The following is a 23,432-nucleotide window of genomic DNA, read 5'->3' as shown; positions in this document are numbered from 1 at the left end:
CACCCATAGCAGCGGATCCCAGCTGTCAGCACAGTGGTGGAGGTTTGATGGTTTGGGTCGGTTCTGACCCAGCAGCACACTAATGGCTTCTGGAGTCAAATATGAGCCTTTCTGAGTAACGCTTGGACAGAACCGAGCCTCAGAGCAGAACCAGAACCTCCTGTTGTTCTAAACCCGTGAAACCCCCCCCCCCCCCCCCACACACACACACACAAACTGTCTCCACTTGCCCTCTGAGGCTGAAGCTGCTTAAATCAATCCTGCGTTAATAAAATGGACGGATGGTATTTAAACCACACAACCCCCACCCTATGGGTCTTACACAGTCCAGAGAACTCCTTCTCCTTCGTAAGCAGCTCCTGTTCCATCGGCCCGCTGCCCTGAACGTTTCGCCCTTAAGTTATAAAATAATGAGCAGTAAGATAAATAACAGTTTTTTTTCTTTCCAGAGGCATCTCCGAGTTTATTCCCTCTAATTCCTGGCTCCTTCACCGGTCTTTAAGACCTTCAGATTCCCAAAGACGCTACAGAGGACACGGCCTGAGCATGTTCAGGAGCGACGGTGCCTCCTTACGGGTCTGAAGCAGAACTGAAACATGTCCTGTGAGTTTTAGCTCCATTATCAGCTCTTTATTATATCCGCTTAAACAAGAAATGCTGCTCGAAACATGAAGAAAAGCCCAAACCATAACACGTCCCCCACCGTGCCTCGCAGCAGTTTCAATTCAGCTGAGTTTGAGCTGGAAGAACAGGCTAGAAGAAGAGGTTTCACATTGAAGGGACAGTCCAGCCCCTCTGTGTTTCTGTGTAAATTACATAAGTGCTGCAGAAAACTTCCTGAGGTCAGGACTGACGTGCTAACAGCTAGTCTGAGTGTGTTTCTGTCATCCTAACTCAGCTCTGATCCTCTTCCTTTCACAGAGTGACCTTTACACTGACGTTACTTTGACAATATTGATTATTTACCTGGAATTCTGTTGTTTACATGCATACAATAAACATCACCAACAGGAGCCTGATGGAGCTGGGGGTGCGAGCGAGTCCTTCAACCACGGAAAGGTCTCTGGGACAAGAACAGCTTTTATTGACATTTGTGAGTAAATCCACTGATGACTCTGATTACATAGAAATATGAAACGACCCTGAAGGAAGCGTTTTTGGGCTCATGAACCGGAAGGATCAGCTACTAGAGTGTTTCCTGCTGAATCGAGCCTCCAGAGTTGTGGAAACACCAGGAGAACGATTCAACCTCACGGATCGATAATCAGCCTGATCTGAAGAGTTGTCTCCAGCTGAGGAACATGGGCTGAAACAGGCATTAGATGTTTGTTCTCAGCTATAAATCACCTTAGTTCATGCATGGTTTCTTGTCTGCCTGAAGAACGCTGCTGATGCGTTTGATCCTCTCACTGAACTTCTTGGTCTCTCCTTCAGAGCAGGAAGAAGCTGATATCTAGCACCGAACCGTCAAGCTGAGCCGAATTCACTGTGAAGGATTATTTATAACTTTATTGTTTGTATTTTTGCACTGGAGCTCCTCTCACTAGTGGCGGCAGGACTTCATGCTACCTTCTGCTGCTTGATGCTGGGATGCTCAGGATTCTGGGACTGAGGGTCTGGATGTGATTAATGTCTGATGTTCGGAGTTTGATTCTCTCAGACAAAAACAAGACACGCAGGAACTAGGCGATTATTCTGGTGCAGAAACCTTTGTGGAAAGAAGATGTGGTGATAAATCAGCAGGATGAATACTTACACAAAAAACATGACAGAAAAAATCAGGAAACAAGATGAAAGTTCATAGCTCCACACTGCCCTCAAGTGGTTATTCGGTAGATCTGCACCTGTGAGCAGCGCTGTTCCTCAGTCGGAAGAGATCAGTGACGCTGCTCCAACAAGTCCAATTAACTAAAAACTGCTGCATTGTTGTTTTAACCCATTTTAATTGTATATTACATTTAAGCCACATGGTTACCATGGTTACACGGGTGGTGTTAATGAACCAGATGTTCAGAGCTCTGATTAAAATAATAAAACACAGGCTAAAAGGATGACCTAAAAATCTCTGAATACCTTAAAGAAAAGAATGAAATGGACGTAAAAACCAGCAGAGACATCACAGCCGTCGGCTGTCAAAAGCGTGTCTGAGGAATCAGCCAGGTCTAAATCCTAAAAGGGTCCAGAATCCAGTAGATGGAGGCCAGAATGAAATGACTTGACCGTTAGGCTTCCCAGCCACTGGAAAAGCTCAAAACTCACGTGAGGGTCTGGGAACACACTGGGATGGTCCAGGAGGGCCTGTTACCTCAAAGGAAGGATGGATGGATGGATGGATGGATGGATGGTGGATACGTTTGTCTTAATTAATGTGGGAACGTTCAATCTTCTAATCTGCCAAGCAGCTCAGAGAAAGAGTGAATATTGCCGGGACACCGCTGGTTGCTACCCACACGTCTTTCTCTGTTGTTCATTCCATGGAGGAAAATTCACGAGTTCTACCTGTGGAGGTAACTAACCATAGATATCATAATTATTAATATATGATATCTAACTAATCATATTTATTAGTCACAAGCATCGTTACAGCTGAGAAATAATCAACCAATAATAATAATAAACACCCAAACACGCATTCTGCTCTGTTTCTACTGGAATAATAATGTTAATTGTTTCCGGCAGGGGGCGCTGCTGCCACGTCTTCATGTTAAAACCAAATAAGGAAATGACGTCCTGCTCGAGTTCCTCAAATAGAAAAGTGAGTAAAAGCTGCCGACGAGGTCAGGATAAGTCCTGCAGACACACACCAGGTAGGTTAAATGGTTTATCATCACTTTAATGAAGTTGGGAGTCGGAGTCTTTGTTTACCCGCGGAGAGGGAAGCTAACGGGGGTTAACAGCTAATAGGTCTAAAACTCTGTAACGAACCAGAAGTACCTGCTATGCTCCTTTAGCTAGCAGTAGTTAGACTTTATTTGTTTGGTTCATAAGTTAGTATTTTATATTAGAAATGCGTTATCTTTATAAATATAGTTGTGTTTTGTTGTTAAACTGAGTTTAAAACAGCAAGCTGGGTCCGACATGCTGAGCTCGTGTTCTTCTCTAAAGCACTAAAGTGTTATTATTAGCTTTAATCTGACTACATCAACGAGTCATTTAAAACCGGCTCGAACAGGTGGTTCGGTTGGTGCTGCAGCTGAATCCTCTGACCTGGTCCCAGAATGAATTTATATATATATATATATATATATATATATATATATATATATATATATATATATATATATATATATATACATATATATATATATGTGTATATATATACATATATATATATATGTGTATATATATATATGTGTGTGTGTGTGTGTGTGTGTACGCGTTTTAGCAGCACATTGATTGTGAAAGACAACTGAACACTAAATGTGTGCAATATAAATAATAAATATAAATAAGTCAATAAATCTCTTGATATTTATTGAACTTTAAATATAAAACAAACTCAAAGCTGTTAAAAAAACGTGTGTTGAGGTCCTCCGGGTCTTTTCTTCAGTCTAGTAGTGGTGGCAGTTGCCCACACACGTGCCTGATTAAAAAAAAAAAAAAAATTATCGGCTTTTTAAAATAATTTCAGTCGATGGCCGATAGACAAAATTTAGTATATTGGTCAGCCAGTGATGGTGATTCCTCTTGGCTTTGAACTGGATAATCCCTCTTTTCCATCTGACCTCTCCCTCATCTGAGTGGATTTCATAAACTCATAACTGTTACGTATGGCAGCTAATATTTCTTTTTGTGGACAGGGACAGGATGGGGGACATCGTGGAGGATGAGACCAGCTTTTACTCCAATGCTGAGGACTACTGGAAGGAGGTTCCTCCCACAGTGGACGGGATGCTGGGAGGTTACGGCAGCATTTCCAACATAGACATCAACGGGTCCAAGGCTTTCCTGAAGAAGTTCATCAGAGTAAGGCACTCAGCCTGAGTTCGGACAAGTAGTAGTAATGAAATAAAAAAATCACGTCCTGACTAGAGAATGCATGAGATAAGGATACATCACTAATTTAGCTTGATATGATTTTTCTCAGGACAAGAAATAATTACTGGTAATATTGTATGTGGTGTAAGTGTAATAAATACATTAAACAGCAGAGTCCCGGGAGATAACCGCGGCAAGCCCACAGGCCCGCCTGCAGCCTCCCTCCCCCAAGCTGGCCGAGCCCAGGACCCAGTGCCCCTGGACCCAGTGCAGGTGTCTTCTGGTCTACACCAGCTGATGCCACCACACAGTCCCACTCCACCCCCACACCCCTCTGTGTCTAAGTGCAGTTTAAAATTGGAAGTGGGCACCGGCACTCGGGGTGAGGCTGAAGGATCCCCCTGCCGAATGCCATTGAGTGTGCTCACTCCCAAGGCCCTAAGTGTGTGTTTGCGTCGGTGGAAGTGTTTAATGTGCAAATAAACTTGGGGGGCAGGTTGCCACAGAACTGTGGAAATGGGATCCATACCCGCACCCCCTAATTTCCCCACCCCTCAAGGTCCCATGTGCATGTTTGTGTGGTGATGTGAGGGAGCAGTAGGAGGAAAATGTTTGGGGATGGGGATGAATGGCTGGGGGGCCGTAAGCCCTCCAAGGAGCCAGCTCCCCCACCGACCCCAATAGGCACCTCCGTTCCCAAAATGCCACCCGGGGCATTGGGAGACCCCAGCCCATCTCGCCAGGGCCCCACGGAGCCCGAGGTCACTGACCCAGCCCCACCCCAGCAGAATATCTACTCCCATCCCTGAATTTGCACAACTTCCAGAATATTTAAGACATGAGACATCCAAGTAAGGCTGGGTCCTCCCCCTCATGAACACGGAGCAGTCCCGGTAGGTGCTGGTTCTGCTGCGTGTGTTCACTTTCACTGTTGCTTTGGTCCACTCATTTGTTTATTCTGTCAGCAGTGTTGGAGACGTCTTCACGGTGGGTTAATCGCAGCGTCTCACACCGTGGTTAATAGTCAAACGGTTAATCCTTGCAGTCCTAACCGCAACCGCTTTAAAAAACTCGAGAATTTTGCCCACCGTCGTCAAATTACAATAGTGGGCGCTGCAGTATTGGCTCTCAGGAGACACGCCCCGCCCACACTGATGGTAACAGTCGTTACGTCCCTCCTGCCTTTGTTTTGAAAGGAGAAACTATGGCAACCCAGCAGCTGGATATGAAACATGTTTCAGTAGAACCTTCCCTTCACTATATTCTTACATACTGCACCTTTAACATGTAAACATGGTGTTTCTGACACGATCAAATAAACAAGTTAAGCCACATAAATGTGTTTATTTACACAGGAAATGATAAAAGGGGCTTTAGATTTGGGTTTTACGCTTAATAACATTTATTTAGTTTTCAAACGCCGTCAGTTCAGCGTCGTTTCACATCATTCTGGAGTTAACATCCAGAAACAAAAACCCAACTCTACCAGTGACAGTAAGCCCCGCCCCCTGGTTCTAGCTGTGCTCTTGGACCCTGAGGTTCTGTAGTTGTGTTTTCCTACAGGAATAACGGTCTTCAGCACCGAGTCCGTAAATAAACGAACCAGTCGGTTGTTTTGGGATGCTGGACGTTGCTGGAGTTTTTCCCTGATTTGTGTCTCAGCCTTGTTCCCTGCTGGACTCTGTTCTGTCTTCCAAAGGAAGGCGAAGGGAAGACCGGGTCGGGCTGTGCTCTGGACTGCGGCGCCGGTATTGGTCGGATCACCAAACGGCTGCTGCTGCCTTTGTTCCAAACCGTGGACCTGGTGGACGTGACCAAGGAGTTCCTGGACAAGGCCAGGTCGTACCTGGGAGAGGACGGGAAGAGAGTGGAGAACTACTTCTGCTGTGGACTGCAGGACTTCGTCCCAGAGACGGGGCGGTATGATGTCATCTGGATCCAGTGGGTCATAGGTGAGTGTATCTAAGATCAGCATGTTCAGCGAGGTGTGCAGTTACGTCCAAATCTGACGTGTAAAAGCAGTCGCCTGGAAAAGGTGATGGTGGGATTGTGTCAGGTGGATGGAGGAAGTCGCGGTGTTCCTTTTAGTGTTTTCCTTCTGCAAAGTTGATGTTTTATCTCCACTATTAACATGAGCCTGGAGGAGTTCTGCTGTGTGGTGGAGTTGCTGATGCTAACAGTTAGCTCCTGCTAGCTGAGATGTCCTCTGCTGTTTCACTCTAAAATACTTATCTAGTTATTTTAGTTTATACTAGGGTTGGGACAAATCATTTGACCTTCGGCGATGGGCTGAGCCGTTACGTTTTTTTTTTACAGGAGGTGATTTGTTTGTTTGTTTGTTTGTTTGCCCGTGAGTTAGTTTGTTAATGACAAATATTTTACATTTTACACACAGAAAACATATCAGAGGTAACAATCAAGAAAGGATTTCCATCAGTGCATCTGAGCACTTTCTCACCTCCTCCGCCTCTCACTGCTGACAGTGGGCGTGCAAGCGGCGCGCTGAGGAGGAGCGTCTGACGCCCTCGACGTCGTGCACAACAGCGCGGTGTTGAGTGGAAATCCTATCTTTCAGACTCTGGAGGACTTCTGGTTATTTCCTTTGGAGAAATGTTTCCTGATTTAAATCTTTGGCTGAAGTAGCGCTCGTGGTTATCTGGCTCCTGATTCGTTCATTCAATTCAGTTTATTTATAAAGCACCAAATCAGGACGAGTCGTCTCAAGGACCTTCACGCAGTAAACAACACAGGTCAGGTCATTAAGCCAATCAGTAACAAGTTTCCTATATAAGGAACCCAGCAGGTTGCATTGAGTCACTGACTAGTGTCAGAGTGTTTACAGCAATCATACTAAGCATGCAGCGACAGTGGAGAGGAAAACTCCCTTTTAACAGGAAGAAACCTCCAGAGAACCCTGGCTCAGTATAAGCAGCCATCCACCACAACTCACTGGGGATGGAGAAGACGCAGACAGACCCGACCCGACCCCTGCTCAGTGGTCAACGTTCCTCGCGGGGTCACACCCATTAGGACAGTGGGAGGGTTAAATAAAATGCCACGGAAACCAAGAGGTTTCATTTTAACACTTTAATCCATCACAACAAAAATAAAATTCTACATTTCTCTTCCAGCAAACATGTGCTGCTCTTCCATTTAATAAACTCGGTGTTTTGGGCTTCTTCTGTGTCCGTGCATCATGACATCACATGCACAAATTAATCATCCATTTGGACTGACGATGGGTGGTGGGAAATGAGAATAGCCTCTCTCTGGGCTCAGGCCCTCCTCTGGCTGGAGATCGCTCCAACAACAACTCCAGTCTGAGTTCCTCTCCTGAACTGTCCTTCCTCCCTCAGGTCACCTGACAGACGATCACCTGGTGGATTTCCTGCGTCGATGTCAAAAGGGTCTGCGTCCCAACGGCCTCGTCATCATCAAAGACAACGTGTCGTATGAAGGAATTGTCCCGGACGAGGTGGACAGCAGCGTGTGTCGTGACCTGGAAATAGTCCGGCGCCTGGTGGGCAGAGCCGGTCTCAGAATCATCCACGAGGAGCAACAGATGAACTTCCCAAAGGAAATCTATCAAGTCCACATGTTGGCTCTAAGATAGAGGAGGTGTCCTTGTGTCCAGCGGTTTGTGATTCAGAACCTGGTGCTGCCCGAGTCAGTCGGTGCACCAGAATCGATGCACCGGTGAACTTTTCCTGAACACAAACGTTTTCACGGAGGCTGACTGTTGTTAAAGCAGAGCGTCTTGTCTGGTGACAAAAACCTCATCAGCTGATCTGGGGTCAGGAGAATCTCTGCTTCTTCCTAGACAAACTCACAGCGGTAACTGATGCTAGAAAACCTGCATCACCATGGTAACTGATGCTGGAAACCTGCATCACCATGGTAACTGATGCTGGAAACCTGCATCACCATGGTAACCGATGCTGGAAACCTGCATCACCATGGTAACCAATGCTGGAAACCTGCATCACCATGGTAACTGATGCTGGAAACCTGCATCACCATGGTAACCGATGCTGGAAACCTGCATCACCATGGTAACCAATGCTGGAAACCTGCATAACCATGGTAACCAATGCTGGAAACCTGCATAACCATGGTAACCGATGCTGGAAACCTGCATCACCATGGTAACCGATGCTGGAAACCTGCATAACCATGGTAACCAATGCTGGAAACCTGCATAACCATGGTAACCAATGCTGGAAACCTGCATAACCATGGTAACCGATGCTGGAAACCTGCATAACCATGGTAACCGATGCTGGAAACCTGCATAACCATGGTAACCGATGCTGGAAACCTGCATCACCATGGTAACCGATGCTGGAAACCTGCATAACCATGGTAACCAATGCTGGAAACCTGCATCACCATGGTAACCAATGCTGGAAACCTGCATCACCATGGTAACCGATGCTGGAAACCTGCATAACCATGGTAACCGATGCTGGAAACCTGCATCACCATGGTAACCGATGCTGGAAACCTGCATAACCATGGTAACCAATGCTGGAAACCTGCATAACCATGGTAACCGATGCTGGAAACCTGCATCACCATGGTAACCGATGCTGGAAACCTGCATCACCATGGTAACCAATGCTGGAAACCTGCATCACCATGGTAACCGATGCTGGAAACCTGCATCAATTCAATTCAATTCAAGTTTATTTATATAGCGCCAAATCACGACAAGAGTCGTCTCAAGGCACTTCACATAATAAACATTCCAATTCACAGTTCATTAAGCCAATCAGAAATAATGTTTCCTATATAAGGAACCCAGCAAATTGCATCAAGTCACTGACTAGTGTCAGTGACTATACAGCAATCCTCATACTAAGCAAGCATGCAGCGACAGTGGAGAGGAAAACTCCCTTTTAACAGGAAGAATCCTGGCTCAGTATAAGAAGCCATCCTCCACGACTCACTGGGGATCGAGAAGACAGAACACACACACACACACACACAGTGTCTATAGTTACATTGTGATGTCTTAGTAAATATTGTATTTGGTGATCACCGTGGTAACATGCTGAAAACCTGCATCACCGTGGTAACTGATGCTGGAAACCTGCATCACCGTGGTAACGGATGCTGGGACCGTGCATCACCGTGGTAACATGCTGGAAACCTGCATCACCATGGTAACTGATGCTGGGAACCTGCATCACCGTGGTAACCGATGCTGGAAACCTGCATCACCATGGTAACCAATGCTGGAAACCTGCATAACCATGGTAACCAATGCTGGAAACCTGCATCACCATGGTAACCAATGCTGGAAACCTGCATCACCATGGTAACCGATGCTGGAAACCTGCATAACCATGGTAACCGATGCTGGAAACCTGCATCACCATGGTAACCAATGCTGGAAACCTGCATAACCATGGTAACCAATGCTGGAAACCTGCATAACCATGGTAACCGATGCTGGAAACCTGCATCACCATGGTAACCGATGCTGGAAACCTGCATCACCATGGTAACCAATGCTGGAAACCTGCATCACCATGGTAACCGATGCTGGAAACCTGCATCAATTCAATTCAATTCAAGTTTATTTATATAGCGCCAAATCACGACAAGAGTCGTCTCAAGGCACTTCACATAATAAACATTCCAATTCACAGTTCATTAAGCCAATCAGAAATAATGTTTCCTATATAAGGAACCCAGCAAATTGCATCAAGTCACTGACTAGTGTCAGTGACTATACAGCAATCCTCATACTAAGCAAGCATGCAGCGAAAGTGGAGAGGAAAACTCCCTTTTAACAGGAAGAATCCTGGCTCAGTATAAGAAGCCATCCTCCACGACTCACTGGGGATCGAGAAGACAGAACACACACACACACACACACAGTGTCTATAGTTACATTGTGATGTCTTAGTAAATATTGTATTTGGTGATCACCGTGGTAACATGCTGAAAACCTGCATCACCGTGGTAACTGATGCTGGAAACCTGCATCACCGTGGTAACGGATGCTGGGACCGTGCATCACCGTGGTAACATGCTGGAAACCTGCATCACCATGGTAACTGATGCTGGGAACCTGCATCACCGTGGTAACCGATTCTAGAAACCTGACCTGCTCTGACATGAGAAACAAGAACTTCTCAATCTAGTTTTTATTTGGTACAAAATAAAAATATCTAAAATCATGTCTGAAGAACAAACCTCCAAAGCATTTTAAATAAAATCCAACCATGAACAAACTGGCAGATTTTTACACTTCAGGTGTATTTCAGTTCTGATGCTGTCATGGTAAATTGCCTGTGTTATTAGTTTTGTAGCCCCCCAAGGTGCTTTATTCCACACCAGTCATTCACTCAATGTTGATGAGCTACATCGTCGCTACACCTGCCCTGGGACTCACTGACAGATGCCACTGGCCCCTCCCACCACCAGCAGGCCATTTAATTTGTTCCTTCTGTTTGGAAAATGTGTCCCATCTGTAGCAATTAATACATGTTAATTATGACCAATAAGATGATGATTTCATACAAATATGAAATATCAACCTGATTGGTCTTTGAATGTTTAAACAGAAGATTCTCGGGTTCTTTGCTTCTTCAGGGACCGTAAACACACTTGGTATTAATGCAGACTGAGTCAGTATGTAGTTTATGAAAGGAGTTTTATTATTTTTCCTAAACATGGAGTCTTCACTTGTTCAGAGTGAAGACTGGTGTCTAGCGTTCATGCAGAGAGTGTAGGACCTTCGGAGAGAATGTTTTGTCTTCATGAAACGTCAACACACGCTGAACAGAACCTTCTGGTTCTGGAAGGCCAAACAGGAAGTGCATTTATGCCGTAGATGAAAGGTGAAAACGTTGGATGTTACACGTCCATTGTGTGGTTGTCACCGCAGCACTGATCCAGAGTCAGACTGGAAACAGCTGTTTCACCTCCATGAGAAAGGAGCTGTTCCTGAAGGAAGCTGGGTTTACTGGTGAGTGATGGTCAGAAACCGCTGAGTCCATCATGAAACCAGTAACTCACTACGGTTCGAAGACCTCAACTAACTCCCAATCCAAGCACTTTTAAGCGGATTTCCATGTTTCCTGAATGATGTCACTCAGAGACAACCTTATTGGGCTTTTAGCTGATTCACTTCAGTTTTCAAACTTTATTAACAGATTTTTCAGGAATTCGGACCCTCATTACGATCCCGTCGGTTCCTCTGCAGGGATGGACACGGGAATCTCACCAGGATGGACCAGAACCTCCAAACCAAGACCCAACTCATCCATCAGCTCAGCCTGGATCAGGACCAGGTCTCCTGTTGCAGCCGGCCCATCTTCTCCATGACGGCCAGCATCTCCTCCGCTTCAGCAGCAGAAAGTCCTCCTTCCTGCTGCAGCACGTCCTTCAGGGCGTCGCTCACCGCGGCGGGCATCTGTTTAGAGTTCCTGCACAGAAAGGGAGCTTCAGCTGGTGTGCGTGCACGACACAAGAGCACGGTTACGTTTATGATGAAAGTCAGGGTGGTTGAAGGAAAACCCACAGGGTTCTGGACTCACCCGGCGATGTAGAAGCAGGCTTTCTTCTGAGCAACCAGGTTCCACAGCAGCGCGGCGTTCTCCTTCACTCGGTGCTGAACGTACACCTTCTCCTCCTGAACACACAGCCCCAGTCACACACTCCTAACGGGTCAGAACCCGTCTGGTTCCTGTGAGTGTAACCTGTTTCTGACCTGATCTCGAGAGAAGGCGGTAAAAAGGAGCAGATGTCCAGCCTCAGTCAGGTCCTCCCACTCTGAGCGGAAGTAGAAGTCTTTGGACTCGGACCGACAGCCGAAGAACAGAACATTGTCTGGAGAACCAGGAGGAGGAACCGGTCAGGAGGAGCAGATGAGGATAACTCACCTAGAACATCAAACATCTCACCGGTTTTGCCCTCAGAAACCCTCTCCTGGATCGCCGACCTAAAGGGTGCCACTCCGGTTCCAGGTCCGACCAGGATCACCGGGATGCTGCTGTCTTTAGGGAACCGGAGAGTTCCCTTCTTCACCCAGAGGGGAACAGGAACCTGCCCTACAGGAGCATGTTTACAGGAGCTCAGAGACACCTCCTCACTAAAGATGGGAACAGCCTGCGCTCAGAGAAATGGAGTTTACAGGACTGATGTGCTAACGGCTAATTCAGCAGCTACATCTAGATCTTCCTCTGATGGTTTGAATATTCTCCCTCTGGTTTCAGGCTGATCAAATAAAACTTAAGCCTAATTTATCCTGCAGGATGAAGACACGCAACGCCATTATGCGTCGACACAAGAGCCCTCTGTCTGGCTCGCAGAGCATGACGGGGAGCGCAAGCTTGTGATTGGTCAGGACGCAGCTTCCTGTAGATTCGTCTACAGCAGTCTTCAAAAAGTAAAGAGAAGTTTAGCGGCAGACACGGGGCAGATTTCTAAAGTGTAACAATATGAACGTTTATTCACCCGTGAGTGAAGGAGTACAAAGACACGTAGAAAGCGTTTTATTTGTGGACGGAAAAAACGAGAAACGTGGCTTTAGGGGTGCCGATTGCATGGAGGTGGAAGGGGATGAGGCACAAATCTTCCTGAGATGAAAAGTCTCTGAAACACAAAAACAATGTAAACACACTATTGTGGACCGGGTACGTGACAGTAATGGTGGCTGGACACCTCAGGACAGCACTACGCCCTCTGCTGTCCTGGCGTGGAATTGTTTTGCACCAATCCCTGCTGAGTTAGTTAGAGTTTACAGGTGTGGACGACTGAGAAACCATGTTTAATGAGTATGTCTGATTCTAACGGGTCACTCTGAGTTTAACATGCAGGCTGCACATGAAGATAGTCTCCTACACCTATCTCCAGCAGTAGCTTCTGATAGATAACAGTCTCCTACACCTATCTCCTGCAGTAGCTTCTGATAGATAATAGTCTCCTACACCTATCTCCTGCAGTAGCTTCTGATAGATAATAGTCTCCTACACCTATCTCCTGCAGTAGCTTCTGATAGATAATAGTCTCCTACACCTATCTCCTGCAGTAGCTTCTGACAGTCTCCTACACCTACCTCCTGCAGTAGCTTCTGATAGAAAATAGTCTCCTACACCTATCTCCTGCAGTAGCTTCTGATAGATAATAGTCTCCTACACCTATCTCCTGCAGTAGCTTCTGACAGTCTCCTACACCTATCTCCTGCAGTAGCTTCTGATAAGTCTCCTACACCTATCTCCTGCAGTAGCTTCTGATAGAAAATAGTCTCCTACACCTATCTCCTGCAGTAGCTTCTGATAAATAGTCTCCTACACCTACCTCCTGCAGTAGCTTCTGATAAATAGTCTCCTACACCTATCTCCTGCAGTAGCTTTTGATAAGTCTCCTACAGCTATCTCCTGCAGTAGCTTCTGATAGATAATAGTCTCCTACACCTATCTCCTGCAGTAGCTTCTGATAGATAATACTCTCCTACACCTATCTCCAGCAGTAGCTTCTGATAGAAAATAGTCTCCTACACCTATCTCCTGCAGTAGCTTCTGATAGATAATAGTCTCCTACACCTATCTCCTGCAGTAGCTTCTGATAAATCTCCTACACCTATCTCCTGCAGTAGCTTCTGATAGATAATAGTCTCCTACACCTATCTCCTGCAGTAGCTTCTGATAGATAATAGTCTCCTACACCTATCTCCTGCAGTAGCTTCTGACAGTCTCCTACACCTACCTCCTGCAGTAGCTTCTGATAGAAAATAGTCTCCTACACCTATCTCCTGCAGTAGCTTCTGATAGATAATAGTCTCCTACACCTATCTCCTGCAGTAGCTTCTGATAGATAATAGTCTCCTACACCTATCTCCTGCAGTAGCTTCTGACAGTCTCCTACACCTACCTCCTGCAGTAGCTTCTGATAGAAAATAGTCTCCTACACCTATCTCCTGCAGTAGCTTCTGATAAGTCTCCTACACCTATCTCCTGCAGTAGCTTCTGATAGAAAATAGTCTCCTACACCTATCTCCTGCAGTAGCTTCTGATAAATAGTCTCCTACACCTATCTCCTGCAGTAGCTTCTGATAGATAATAGTCTCCTACACCTATCTCCTGCAGTAGCTTCTGATAAATCTCCTACACCTATCTCCTGCAGTAGCTTCTGATAGATAATAGTCTCCTACACCTATCTCCTGCAGTAGCTTCTGATAGATAATAGTCTCCTACACCTATCTCCTGCAGTAGCTTCTGACAGTCTCCTACACCTACCTCCTGCAGTAGCTTCTGATAGAAAATAGTCTCCTACACCTATCTCCTGCAGTAGCTTCTGATAGATAATAGTCTCCTACACCTATCTCCTGCAGTAGCTTCTGATAGATAATAGTCTCCTACACCTATCTCCTGCAGTAGCTTCTGACAGTCTCCTACACCTACCTCCTGCAGTAGCTTCTGATAGAAAATAGTCTCCTACACCTATCTCCTGCAGTAGCTTCTGATAAGTCTCCTACACCTATCTCCTGCAGTAGCTTCTGATAGAAAATAGTCTCCTACACCTATCTCCTGCAGTAGCTTCTGATAAATAGTCTCCTACACCTATCTCCTGCAGTAGCTTTTGATAAGTCTCCTACACCTATCTCCTGCAGTAGCTTCTGATAGATAATAGTCTCCTACACCTATCTCCTCCAGTAGCTTCTGATAGATAATACTCTCCTACACCTATCTCCAGCAGTAGCTTCTGATAGAAAATAGTCTCCTACACCTATCTCCTGCAGTAGCTTCTGATAGATAATAGTCTCCTACACCTATCTCCTGCAGTAGCTTCTGATAAATCTCCTACACCTATCTCCTGCAGTAGCTTCTGATAGATAATAGTCTCCTACACCTATCTCCTGCAGTAGCTTCTGATAGATAATAGTCTCCTACACCTATCTCCTGCAGTAGCTTCTGACAGTCTCCTACACCTACCTCCTGCAGTAGCTTCTGATAGAAAATAGTCTCCTACACCTATCTCCTGCAGTAGCTTCTGATAAATAGTCTCCTACACCTACCTCCTGCAGTAGCTTCTGATAAATAGTCTCCTACACCTATCTCCAGCAGTAGCTTCTGATAAATAGTCTCCTACACCTATATCCTGCAGTAGCTTCTGATAAGTCTCCTACACCTATCTCCTGCAGTAGCTTCTGATAAGTCTCCTACACCTATCTCCTGCAGTAGCTTCTGATAGTCTCCTACACCTACCTCCTGCAGTAGCTTCTGATAAATAGTCTCCTACACCTATCTCCAGCAGTAGCTTCTGATAAATAGTCTCCTACACCTATCTCCTGCAGTAGCTTCTGATAAGTCTCCTACACCTATCTCCTGCAGTAGCTTCTGATAGATAATAGTCTCCTACACCTATCTCCTGCAGTAGCTTCTGATAGATAATAGTCTCCTACACCTATCTCCAGCAGTAGCTTCTGATAGAAAATAGTCTCCTACACCTATCTCCTGCAGTAGCTTCTGATAGATAATAGTCTCCTACACCTATATCCTGCAGTAGCTTCTGATAGGTAATAGTCTCCTACACCTATCTCCTGCAGTAGCTTCTGATAGATAATAGTCTCCTACACCTATCTCCTGCAGTAGCTTCTGATAGATAATAGTCTCCTACACCTATCTCCTGCAGTAGCTTCTGACAGTCTCCTACACCTACCTCCTGCAGTAGCTTCTGATAGAAAATAGTCTCCTACACCTATCTCCTGCAGTAGCTTCTGATAAATAGTCTCCTACACCTATCTCCTGCAGTAGCTTCTGATAAATAGTCTCCTACACCTACCTCCTGCAGTAGCTTCTGATAAATAGTCTCCTACACCTATCTCCAGCAGTAGCTTCTGATAAATAGTCTCCTACACCTATCTCCTGCAGTAGCTTCTGATAAGTCTCCTACACCTATCTCCTGCAGTAGCTTCTGATAGATAATAGTCTCCTACACCTATCTCCTGCAGTAGCTTCTGATAGATAATACTCTCCTACACCTATCTCCAGCAGTAGCTTCTGATAGAAAATAGTCTCCGACACCTATCTCCTGCAGTAGCTTCTGATAAGTCTCCTACACCTATCTCCTGCAGTAGCTTCTGATAGATAATAGTCTCCTACACCTATCTCCTGCAGTAGCTTCTGATAAATAGTCTCCTACACCTATCTCCTGTAGTAGCTTCTGACAGTCTCCTACACCTACCTCCTGCAGTAGCTTCTGATAGATAATAGTCTCCTACACCTATCTCCTGCAGTAGCTTCTGATAGATAATAGTCTCCTACACCTATCTCCTGCAGTAGCTTCTGATAGATAATTGTCTCCTACACCTATCTCCTGCAGTAGCTTCTGATAAATAGTCTCCTACACCTATCTCCTGTAGTAGCTTCTGACAGTCTCCTACACCTACCTCCTGCAGTAGCTTCTGATAGATAATAGTCTCCTACACCTATCTCCTGCAGTAGCTTCTGATAGATAATAGTCTCCTACACCTATCTCCTGCAGTAGCTTCTGATAGATAATAGTCTCCTACACCTATCTCCTGCAGTAGCTTCTGACAGTCTCCTACACCTACCTCCTGCAGTAGCTTCTGATAAATAGTCTCCTACACCTACCTCCTGCAGTAGCTTCTGATAAATAGTCTCCTACACCTATCTCCAGCAGTAGCTTCTGATAAATAGTCTCCTACACCTATCTCCTGCAGTAGCTTCTGATAAGTCTCCTACACCTATCTCCTGCAGTAGCTTCTGATAAGTCTCCTACACCTATCTCCTGCAGTAGCTTCTGATAAGTCTCCTACACCTATCTCCTGCAGTAGCTTCTGATAAATAGTCTCCTACACCTATCTCCTGCAGTAGCTTCTGATAAATAGTCTCCTACACCTACCTCCAGCAGTAGCTTCTGATAAATAGTCTCCTACACCTATCTCCAGCAGTAGCTTCTGATAAATAGTCTCCTACACCTATCTCCTGCAGTAGCTTCTGATAAATAGTCTCCTACACCTATCTCCTGCAGTAGCTTCTGATAAGTCTCCTACACCTATCTCCAGCAGTAGCTTCTGATAGAAAATAGTCTCCTACACCTATCTCCTGCAGTAGCTTCTGATAAGTCTCCTACACCTATCTCCTGCAGTAGCTTCTGATAGATAATAGTCTCCTACACCTATATCCTGCAGTAGCTTCTGATAGGTAATAGTCTCCTACACCTATCTCCAGCAGTAGCTTCTGATAGATAATAGTCTCCTACACCTATCTCCAGCAGTAGCTTCTGATAGATAATAGTCTCCTACACCTATCTCCATCAGTAGCTTCTGATAGATAATAGTCTCCTACACCTACCTCCTGCAGTAGCTTCTGATAGATAATAGTCTCCTACACCTATCTCCTGCAGTAGCTTCTGATAGATAACAGTCTCCTACACCTACCTCCTGCAGTAGCTTCTGATAGATAATAGTCTCCTACACCTATCTCCAGCAGTAGCTTCTGATAGATAATAGTCTCCTACACCTACCTCCTGCAGTAGCTTCTGATAGATAATAGTTTCCTACACCTATCTCCTGCAGTAGCTTCTGATAGATAATAGTCTCCTACACCTATCTCCTGCAGTAGCTTCTGATGTCTCCTACACCTACCTCCTGCAGTAGCTTCTGATAGATAATAGTCTCCTACACCTATCTCCTGCAGTAGCTTCTGATAGATAACAGTCTCCTACACCTACCTCCTGCAGTAGCTTCTGATAGATAATAGTCTCCTACACCTATCTCCAGCAGTAGCTTCTGATAGATAATAGTCTCCTACACCTACCTCCTGCAGTAGCTTCTGATAGATAATAGTTTCCTACACCTATCTCCTGCAGTAGCTTCTGATAGATAATAGTCTCCTACACCTATCTCCTGCAGTAGCTTCTGATGTCTCCTACACCTACCTCCTGCAGTAGCTTCTGATAGATAATAGTCTCCTACACCTACCTCCTGCAGTAGCTTCTGATAGATAATAGTCTCCTACACCTACCTCCTGCAGTAGCTTCTGATAGAAAATAGTCTCCTACACCTATCTCCTGCAGTAGCTTCTGATAGATAATAGTCTCCTACACCTACCTCCTGAAGTAGCTTCTGATAAATAGTCTCCTACACCTACCTCCTGCAGTAGCTTCTGATAAATAGTCTCCTACACCTACCTCCTGCAGTAGCTTCTGATAAATAGTCTCCTACACCTACCTCCTGCAGTAGCTTCTGATAAATAGTCTCCTACACCTATCTCCTGCAGTAGCTTCTGATAAATAGTCTCCTACACCTACCTCCTGCAGTAGCTTCTGATAAATAGTCTCCTACACCTATCTCCTGCAGTAGCTTCTGATAGAAAACAGACGGTGAAACTCTAGGATTAGAAGATCCTGACAGATCTACTACGTCACACTGTCACTAACATTCATGGAGTCACCCATCTGGACTCACGACGGGGAAGGCTGTTTTTGGTTTAGCATCCAGGAAACGGCAGAGAACGTCTCAGCTAGTAGAAGCTAACTGTTAGCATTAGCAACTCCACCACACAGCAGAACTCCTCCAGGCTTGTGTTATTTGTGGAGATAAAACATCAACGTTGCAGAGCAGACAGTCAGTGGTAGAGTCGTGTTGCTGTTAGCCAATCAGAGGAGAGATGTCCACAGAAGACCAAAAGCCCTGCCCCCCGAAGCTCAACTCTGATGCGGCTCACTTCAAGTTCCTGAAACAGGAGAACCGGAGCTTTTTCCCCAGAGAACAACTTACTAGGCATCCATTCCTACGAGAGACCACTGCAGACGAGTGAACCACGTCAAAACAAGACCGTTAATCCGATCGCTGGGAAAAAAAATCCTAACATTCCTAAGTGGAAACAAACAGCTCAGATGATCTAAAACATCTAAACTTCCACTATTTTAATCCGAGGATCTAGGAAATCAGAACCAGACCTTGTTGAGGATCCAGAGATGCTAACCAGGAGGAGCAGAGGCCTCGTCTGGGTCTATACAGCTTGGTTTGGTACCGAACCACGGCCACAAGGATCTGCAGCCGGTCTGGGTGGGCCTGTGGAGAGAGGTTCTGTTCTAGATCAGTAGAACTACTCAGACCTGCTCCAGTGTCGAGGAGGAGGCGGAGCTACCTTTAGAGAAGAGGCAATGGAGAAGGATCGTGGCTGGATCTCAGGGAACAGGTCCAGGAGGTGATCCACTCCGAGTTCACTTGTAGTTTGAGGGAAATCAGTCAGAACCTGCAAAACGAGCATCAAACCGGTTCAGAGGCTCCGGACTGGGTCAGCGGTTCTGGACCGTTTAGTCCCCACCTCCAGCGCTGTGCGTCGAGGTCGGTTGCAGTAACCGTGCAGCTCTTCCTGACCGGCCGCTGAGCTGAACTCCATCAGCTTGTCCCTTTCCCGCTCGTCGGTGGCGAACGTTGACAGAAGCTCAAAGAAGGAACGCCGCGGCACAGCGGCGATGTCCAGGTAACGCTCCACCAGGTGGTGCACGGTGCACGGCTCAGGAAGTCCCGCTGGAACTAAGAGGACAGATCAGAGAAGCTTTAGGACCCCAATAATCCCTAAGGAGACGGATTTATCCTAACCCAAACGGTCCGGAACACCGGAGTACCTGCAGCGTTCCCCGTGGGTTTGAGAGTGAAGCTGGATTCTGGGTCCAACCTGAGCAGCTGACAGAAGAGCCGAACATCTGCTGCAGCGTTGTGAGGACGAATCATCACAATGTCTCCAGCTGCAAACCTGCTGAGCAACATCACAGGTAAGTCCAGAACAAATCCCAGAACCACATTCGGATCTGGACCAGCTGAAGGTACGCACTCGATCCCGGACCCAGAAATATCAAACTCAATCAGTCGCACATCCTGGAAATGAGACGGATGCGTCACTCTCCTGTTGGACAGCATCCTGGCAGGAAAAGGACAGGACTCGGACGGGGCGGTTCGGTCCGAGGGGACTCTGGCTGGATCGGTGGTTCTCTTCGTCTCAGCATCCAGGAAGTGGAACGTGAACGAAGGTGGGAGTCTGGAACGAAACCCAAACAGGAGCTGGTGTTTACAGCCCAACATGGAACGAGCTGCTGGACAGAGACACTCACGGTTCGTCCTCCCTCAGAGGGACCACATCAGCCAGAGACGGGTTCAGAACCAGAACCTTCTCCCAGAATAAAGAGAGCCACGGGTCGATGACGGCGTCCGGCCTGTTCCAGACACACCCGCGTGAGAGAAAGCCAAACACAGGTGTTCATCCGGAGGAGCGGCGGTCTCACCCCAGGTCGTGCTGGTCGTCTGCCAGACCGACCGGAACCAGCATGGTACCACCTAGCTGCTCCAGACGCTTGTGAAGCTTCTTGGCCACAAAATTAAACCTAAAACATAAAAGAGCTCTGATGCTGCTGCAGAAACAGGAAATCTCCACAAACATTCCTACTTTAGGATTCTAACGGTATTCCAGCTCTTCATCACTCCGTCTCCTCATCCTCAGAGGGAACTCCAAACTGGACCACAAGACAGAAACCTCTAAAATCTGGAGAGCCTGAAGAACCCAGAGGAACTAACTTCGGATAGGAGGAGTCTCCCAGACCCAGAACTGCACAGTCCAGCCGGTTCAGAGCGCCAGCAGGTACGGACTTCCGAAACAGGAACCTCCAGAAGGTCTTCAGACACAAACACAACCACATGACTCCTGCAGCTAGAGGTCGTGTCTGAGGAGGAGCTGTGTGTGTTGTCCTACCTTCATGTTGTCTGGAGGGTCTCCTTGTCCCGTGGTGGAACACACGAACACAACCAGAACCTCTGAGATCAGCTGGGCCTGAAACCACATCAGTCAGATCCACTTCCACCTGTTCCACAGAAGACACGAACCCTCCTCACTCACCGGGTCATACCGGTCCAGAGGCATCACCCGAACCTTCAGCCGCCTCCTCTGGGCCTGCCGGGCCACCCTGTGGGCCGTGTCCTGGGCGGTACCGGTCTGACTCCCGTACAGAACCAATAGAACCGGGCCCGACATTGTGGCTAGAGGACAAGCAAAGTTAGCTTTGAGCTTATCGACAAAACTTTTTTTCACCTTTATACAGTGAAAAAACACACACACAGTTACACACACACACACCATCGCCGTTCACAGGGAGTGTGTATAAATACCACACACGTATTCATGTGTGTATAACCACTGTAGACATATACATGCATAGTATTTATACACACACCACACAGGGTGTATAAATACCACACACGTATTCATGTGTATAACTACTGTAGACATATACATGCATAGTTTTATACACACACCACACAGGGAGTGTGTATAAATACCACACACGTATTCATGTGTATAACTACTGTAGACATATACATGCATAGTATTTATACACACACCACACAGGGAGTGTGTATAAATACCACACACGTATTCATGTGTAGAACTACTGTAGACATATACATGCATAGTATTTATACACACACCACACAGGGAGTGTGTATAAATACCACACACGTATTCATGTGTATAACTACTGTAGACATATACATGCATAGTATTTATACACACACCACACAGGGAGTGTGTATAAATCCCACACACGTAATCATGTGTATAACTACTGTAGACATACACATGCATAGTATTTATACACACACCATCGCTGTTCACAGCGAGTGTGTATAAATACTACACACATATACATGTGTGTATAAATACTATGGACAAATACATGCATAGTATTTATCCACTCACCATCACCGTTCACAGGGAGTGTGTATAAATACCACACACGTATACGTGTGTGTATAACTACTAAAGACATGTGTACGTCTGTATAAATACTATACACATGTACATGTATGTGTAAATACTATAGACATGTGTACATGTATGTGTAAATACTATAGACATGTCTGTAATGTTGTGGTCCAGGAGACTTGGCATTAACAGGTCTGTTAGCTGCTAACAGCGGAGCTAACAGCTAACAGACCAGAGAACAAAGTTTTTCTATTTGCGTTTATTCTTCACTAAATAATTAAAATAAATGTAATGTGGTAAAAAGAACGCAGGATACTTACGGCTTCCGTCTCTGTCTAAAACGGCTTTAAAGGTGATTAAAACGGTGACATGTAAAGGAGCTGACTGGAGTCAAACAAGCGCCGTAAAGCAGGTCACTTACGACACACTTTACGACAAAGCCGGTGCACTCGTTTGTAGCGTAACCAGAGGCCCAACACTCGCCCTACAGCAAAGTGCACCAGGAGAAACTGCGCTAAGGCTTCGAGTGCGTGGTTCACAAGTCACTTGTGACAAGTGTGCAAATAATTACCGAATTAATTACAGGGAGCATTGCGTCATCAATCGCAACACATGCCGGGATGCTGGTCGCTTTGATACTTTCTCCAAAAACCTTTAACTTTTAAAACAACCAAAGTTATTTTTCAATAAATTTACATTAATTGCTGGTTTTTCTAAAATATTCAGAGCATCAACTAATCATCCAAAACGAGCTTTAATTACAACTAATCACCCAAAACGAGAAAAGGAACTTGAGCCTTTTCTCCTGCAGCACTGACTTGTGATATAACCCAAGTCCACATAGACGCAGACTTGGGTGAAGTGTGGATCAAGGGTGCAAAGGGGGCGTGATCAACTTCCGCACTTCAGGATCGGGACACCCTAAGCACTTGTTGGAAGTGCGAGTATTGGGATTGGACCATTAACAGTTACACTGATGTCTATAAAGGACCGTCAGAAAACCTCAGGAAGGATTTTATGAGTTTGATGGAAAAGCTACAAACCCATGAAACATTAAATCTATCAGAGAAGGAGCTGGGGTGTAGGCGCGTGTGCAGTGGTGTGTTTCAGGTAAAAACAAAAGTCCTGCACAAGTTTTCAGCTGTGCCTGAATCCGTCCCGTTTTCCTTCCCTGCAGGCAGACTTCCTGTAAGGCTTCAATGTGCTTCTGGATCAGGAATGACATGTTGACTAGACTTGTTGACGTTTTGCTCTTTGGTTGATTTCTGTTTTCCGTTCTTGTATTTGATCAGGTAACTTTGGGTTTGTTTAAGCCGACCAAAGCTCATCAGAGACCTGAACCAGGGCCTCCTCAGCAGGTCCTACAGAAGCTGATCAGGTGCTGCAGCAGAGGAACGTCTCAGACCTGCAGCAGTTTGGATCTGCTGTCTAATGGAATCTGGACAGAAACAAAAGGCTGCTGGTCAGATGAAATAATCGAAGAATCCAGATCAGCAGGTGTTGTGTGGGTACAGGGTAACACAGGAGTTTTATTAGCTTTAGAATCAGATTACATGAAAACATTTACAGTAGTTTTTGCAGGAGAGTTGAGAGCACGTTGACAGAACAGCTTCACACAGAAACGAGCTGTGAGACGATTTAAGTTGGTGTGAAACCAGCAGATGGACATGGAGGCAGTTAGATAACCGCTTTAGCTCATGTTGGCCTGAT

The 23,432-nt window shown here is 45.9% G+C and overlaps 2 protein-coding genes across 2 annotated transcripts; one reads left to right on the top strand and one right to left on the bottom strand.

The window, feature by feature from the left end:
- Nucleotides 1-2,702: 2,702 nt before the first annotated feature.
- ntmt1 (N-terminal Xaa-Pro-Lys N-methyltransferase 1) lies at nucleotides 2,703-7,824 on the top strand. Its single transcript, XM_015943386.3, has 4 exons — nucleotides 2,703-2,807; nucleotides 3,801-3,966; nucleotides 5,678-5,930; nucleotides 7,335-7,824. Exons 2-4 carry the CDS (start codon nucleotides 3,808-3,810, stop codon nucleotides 7,589-7,591), a joined length of 669 nt encoding a protein of 222 aa, XP_015798872.1. The 5' UTR covers nucleotides 2,703-2,807; nucleotides 3,801-3,807; the 3' UTR covers nucleotides 7,592-7,824.
- A 3,280-nt stretch (nucleotides 7,825-11,104) lies between these two features.
- Nucleotides 11,105-22,156, bottom strand: ndor1 (NADPH dependent diflavin oxidoreductase 1). Its single transcript, XM_015943385.3, has 15 exons — nucleotides 22,043-22,156; nucleotides 20,856-20,995; nucleotides 20,712-20,789; nucleotides 20,537-20,634; nucleotides 20,248-20,346; nucleotides 20,077-20,178; nucleotides 19,800-20,003; nucleotides 19,594-19,721; nucleotides 19,290-19,501; nucleotides 19,110-19,217; nucleotides 18,919-19,033; nucleotides 11,895-12,041; nucleotides 11,702-11,820; nucleotides 11,529-11,623; nucleotides 11,105-11,417 (listed from the first exon to the last, which is right to left on the bottom strand). Exons 2-15 carry the CDS (start codon nucleotides 20,988-20,990, stop codon nucleotides 11,273-11,275), a joined length of 1,785 nt encoding a protein of 594 aa, XP_015798871.3. The 5' UTR covers nucleotides 20,991-20,995; nucleotides 22,043-22,156; the 3' UTR covers nucleotides 11,105-11,272.
- Nucleotides 22,157-23,432: the final 1,276 nt, after the last annotated feature.

Source organism: Nothobranchius furzeri, chromosome 6 (genome assembly GCF_043380555.1).
Source record: "Nothobranchius furzeri strain GRZ-AD chromosome 6, NfurGRZ-RIMD1, whole genome shotgun sequence".
Lineage (NCBI taxonomy): Eukaryota > Metazoa > Chordata > Actinopteri > Cyprinodontiformes > Nothobranchiidae > Nothobranchius > Nothobranchius furzeri.
The sequence above is the reverse complement of the archived record's forward strand: the minus strand, read 5'-3'. Positions and strand labels throughout refer to the sequence as shown.

Bases quoted from the DNA above. Each gene is read 5' to 3' on its own strand.
- ndor1 (XM_015943385.3), bottom strand. From the start codon at position 20,990: ATGTCGGGCCCGGTTCTATTGGTTCTGTACGGGAGTCAGACCGGTACC. The intron at 20,635-20,711 runs GTAGGACAACAC...TTGTGTCTGAAG, and splicing joins ACCCTCCAGACAACATGAAG to ACCTTCTGGAGGTTCCTGTT. The intron at 20,347-20,536 runs GTTAGTTCCTCT...TTTATGTTTTAG, and splicing joins GGAGACTCCTCCTATCCGAA to GTTTAATTTTGTGGCCAAGA.
- ntmt1 (XM_015943386.3), top strand. From the start codon at position 3,808: ATGGGGGACATCGTGGAGGATGAGACCAGCTTTTACTCCAATGCTGAG. The intron at 3,967-5,677 runs GTAAGGCACTCA...TGTCTTCCAAAG, and splicing joins TCCTGAAGAAGTTCATCAGA to GAAGGCGAAGGGAAGACCGG. The intron at 5,931-7,334 runs GTGAGTGTATCT...TTCCTCCCTCAG, and splicing joins CTGGATCCAGTGGGTCATAG to GTCACCTGACAGACGATCAC.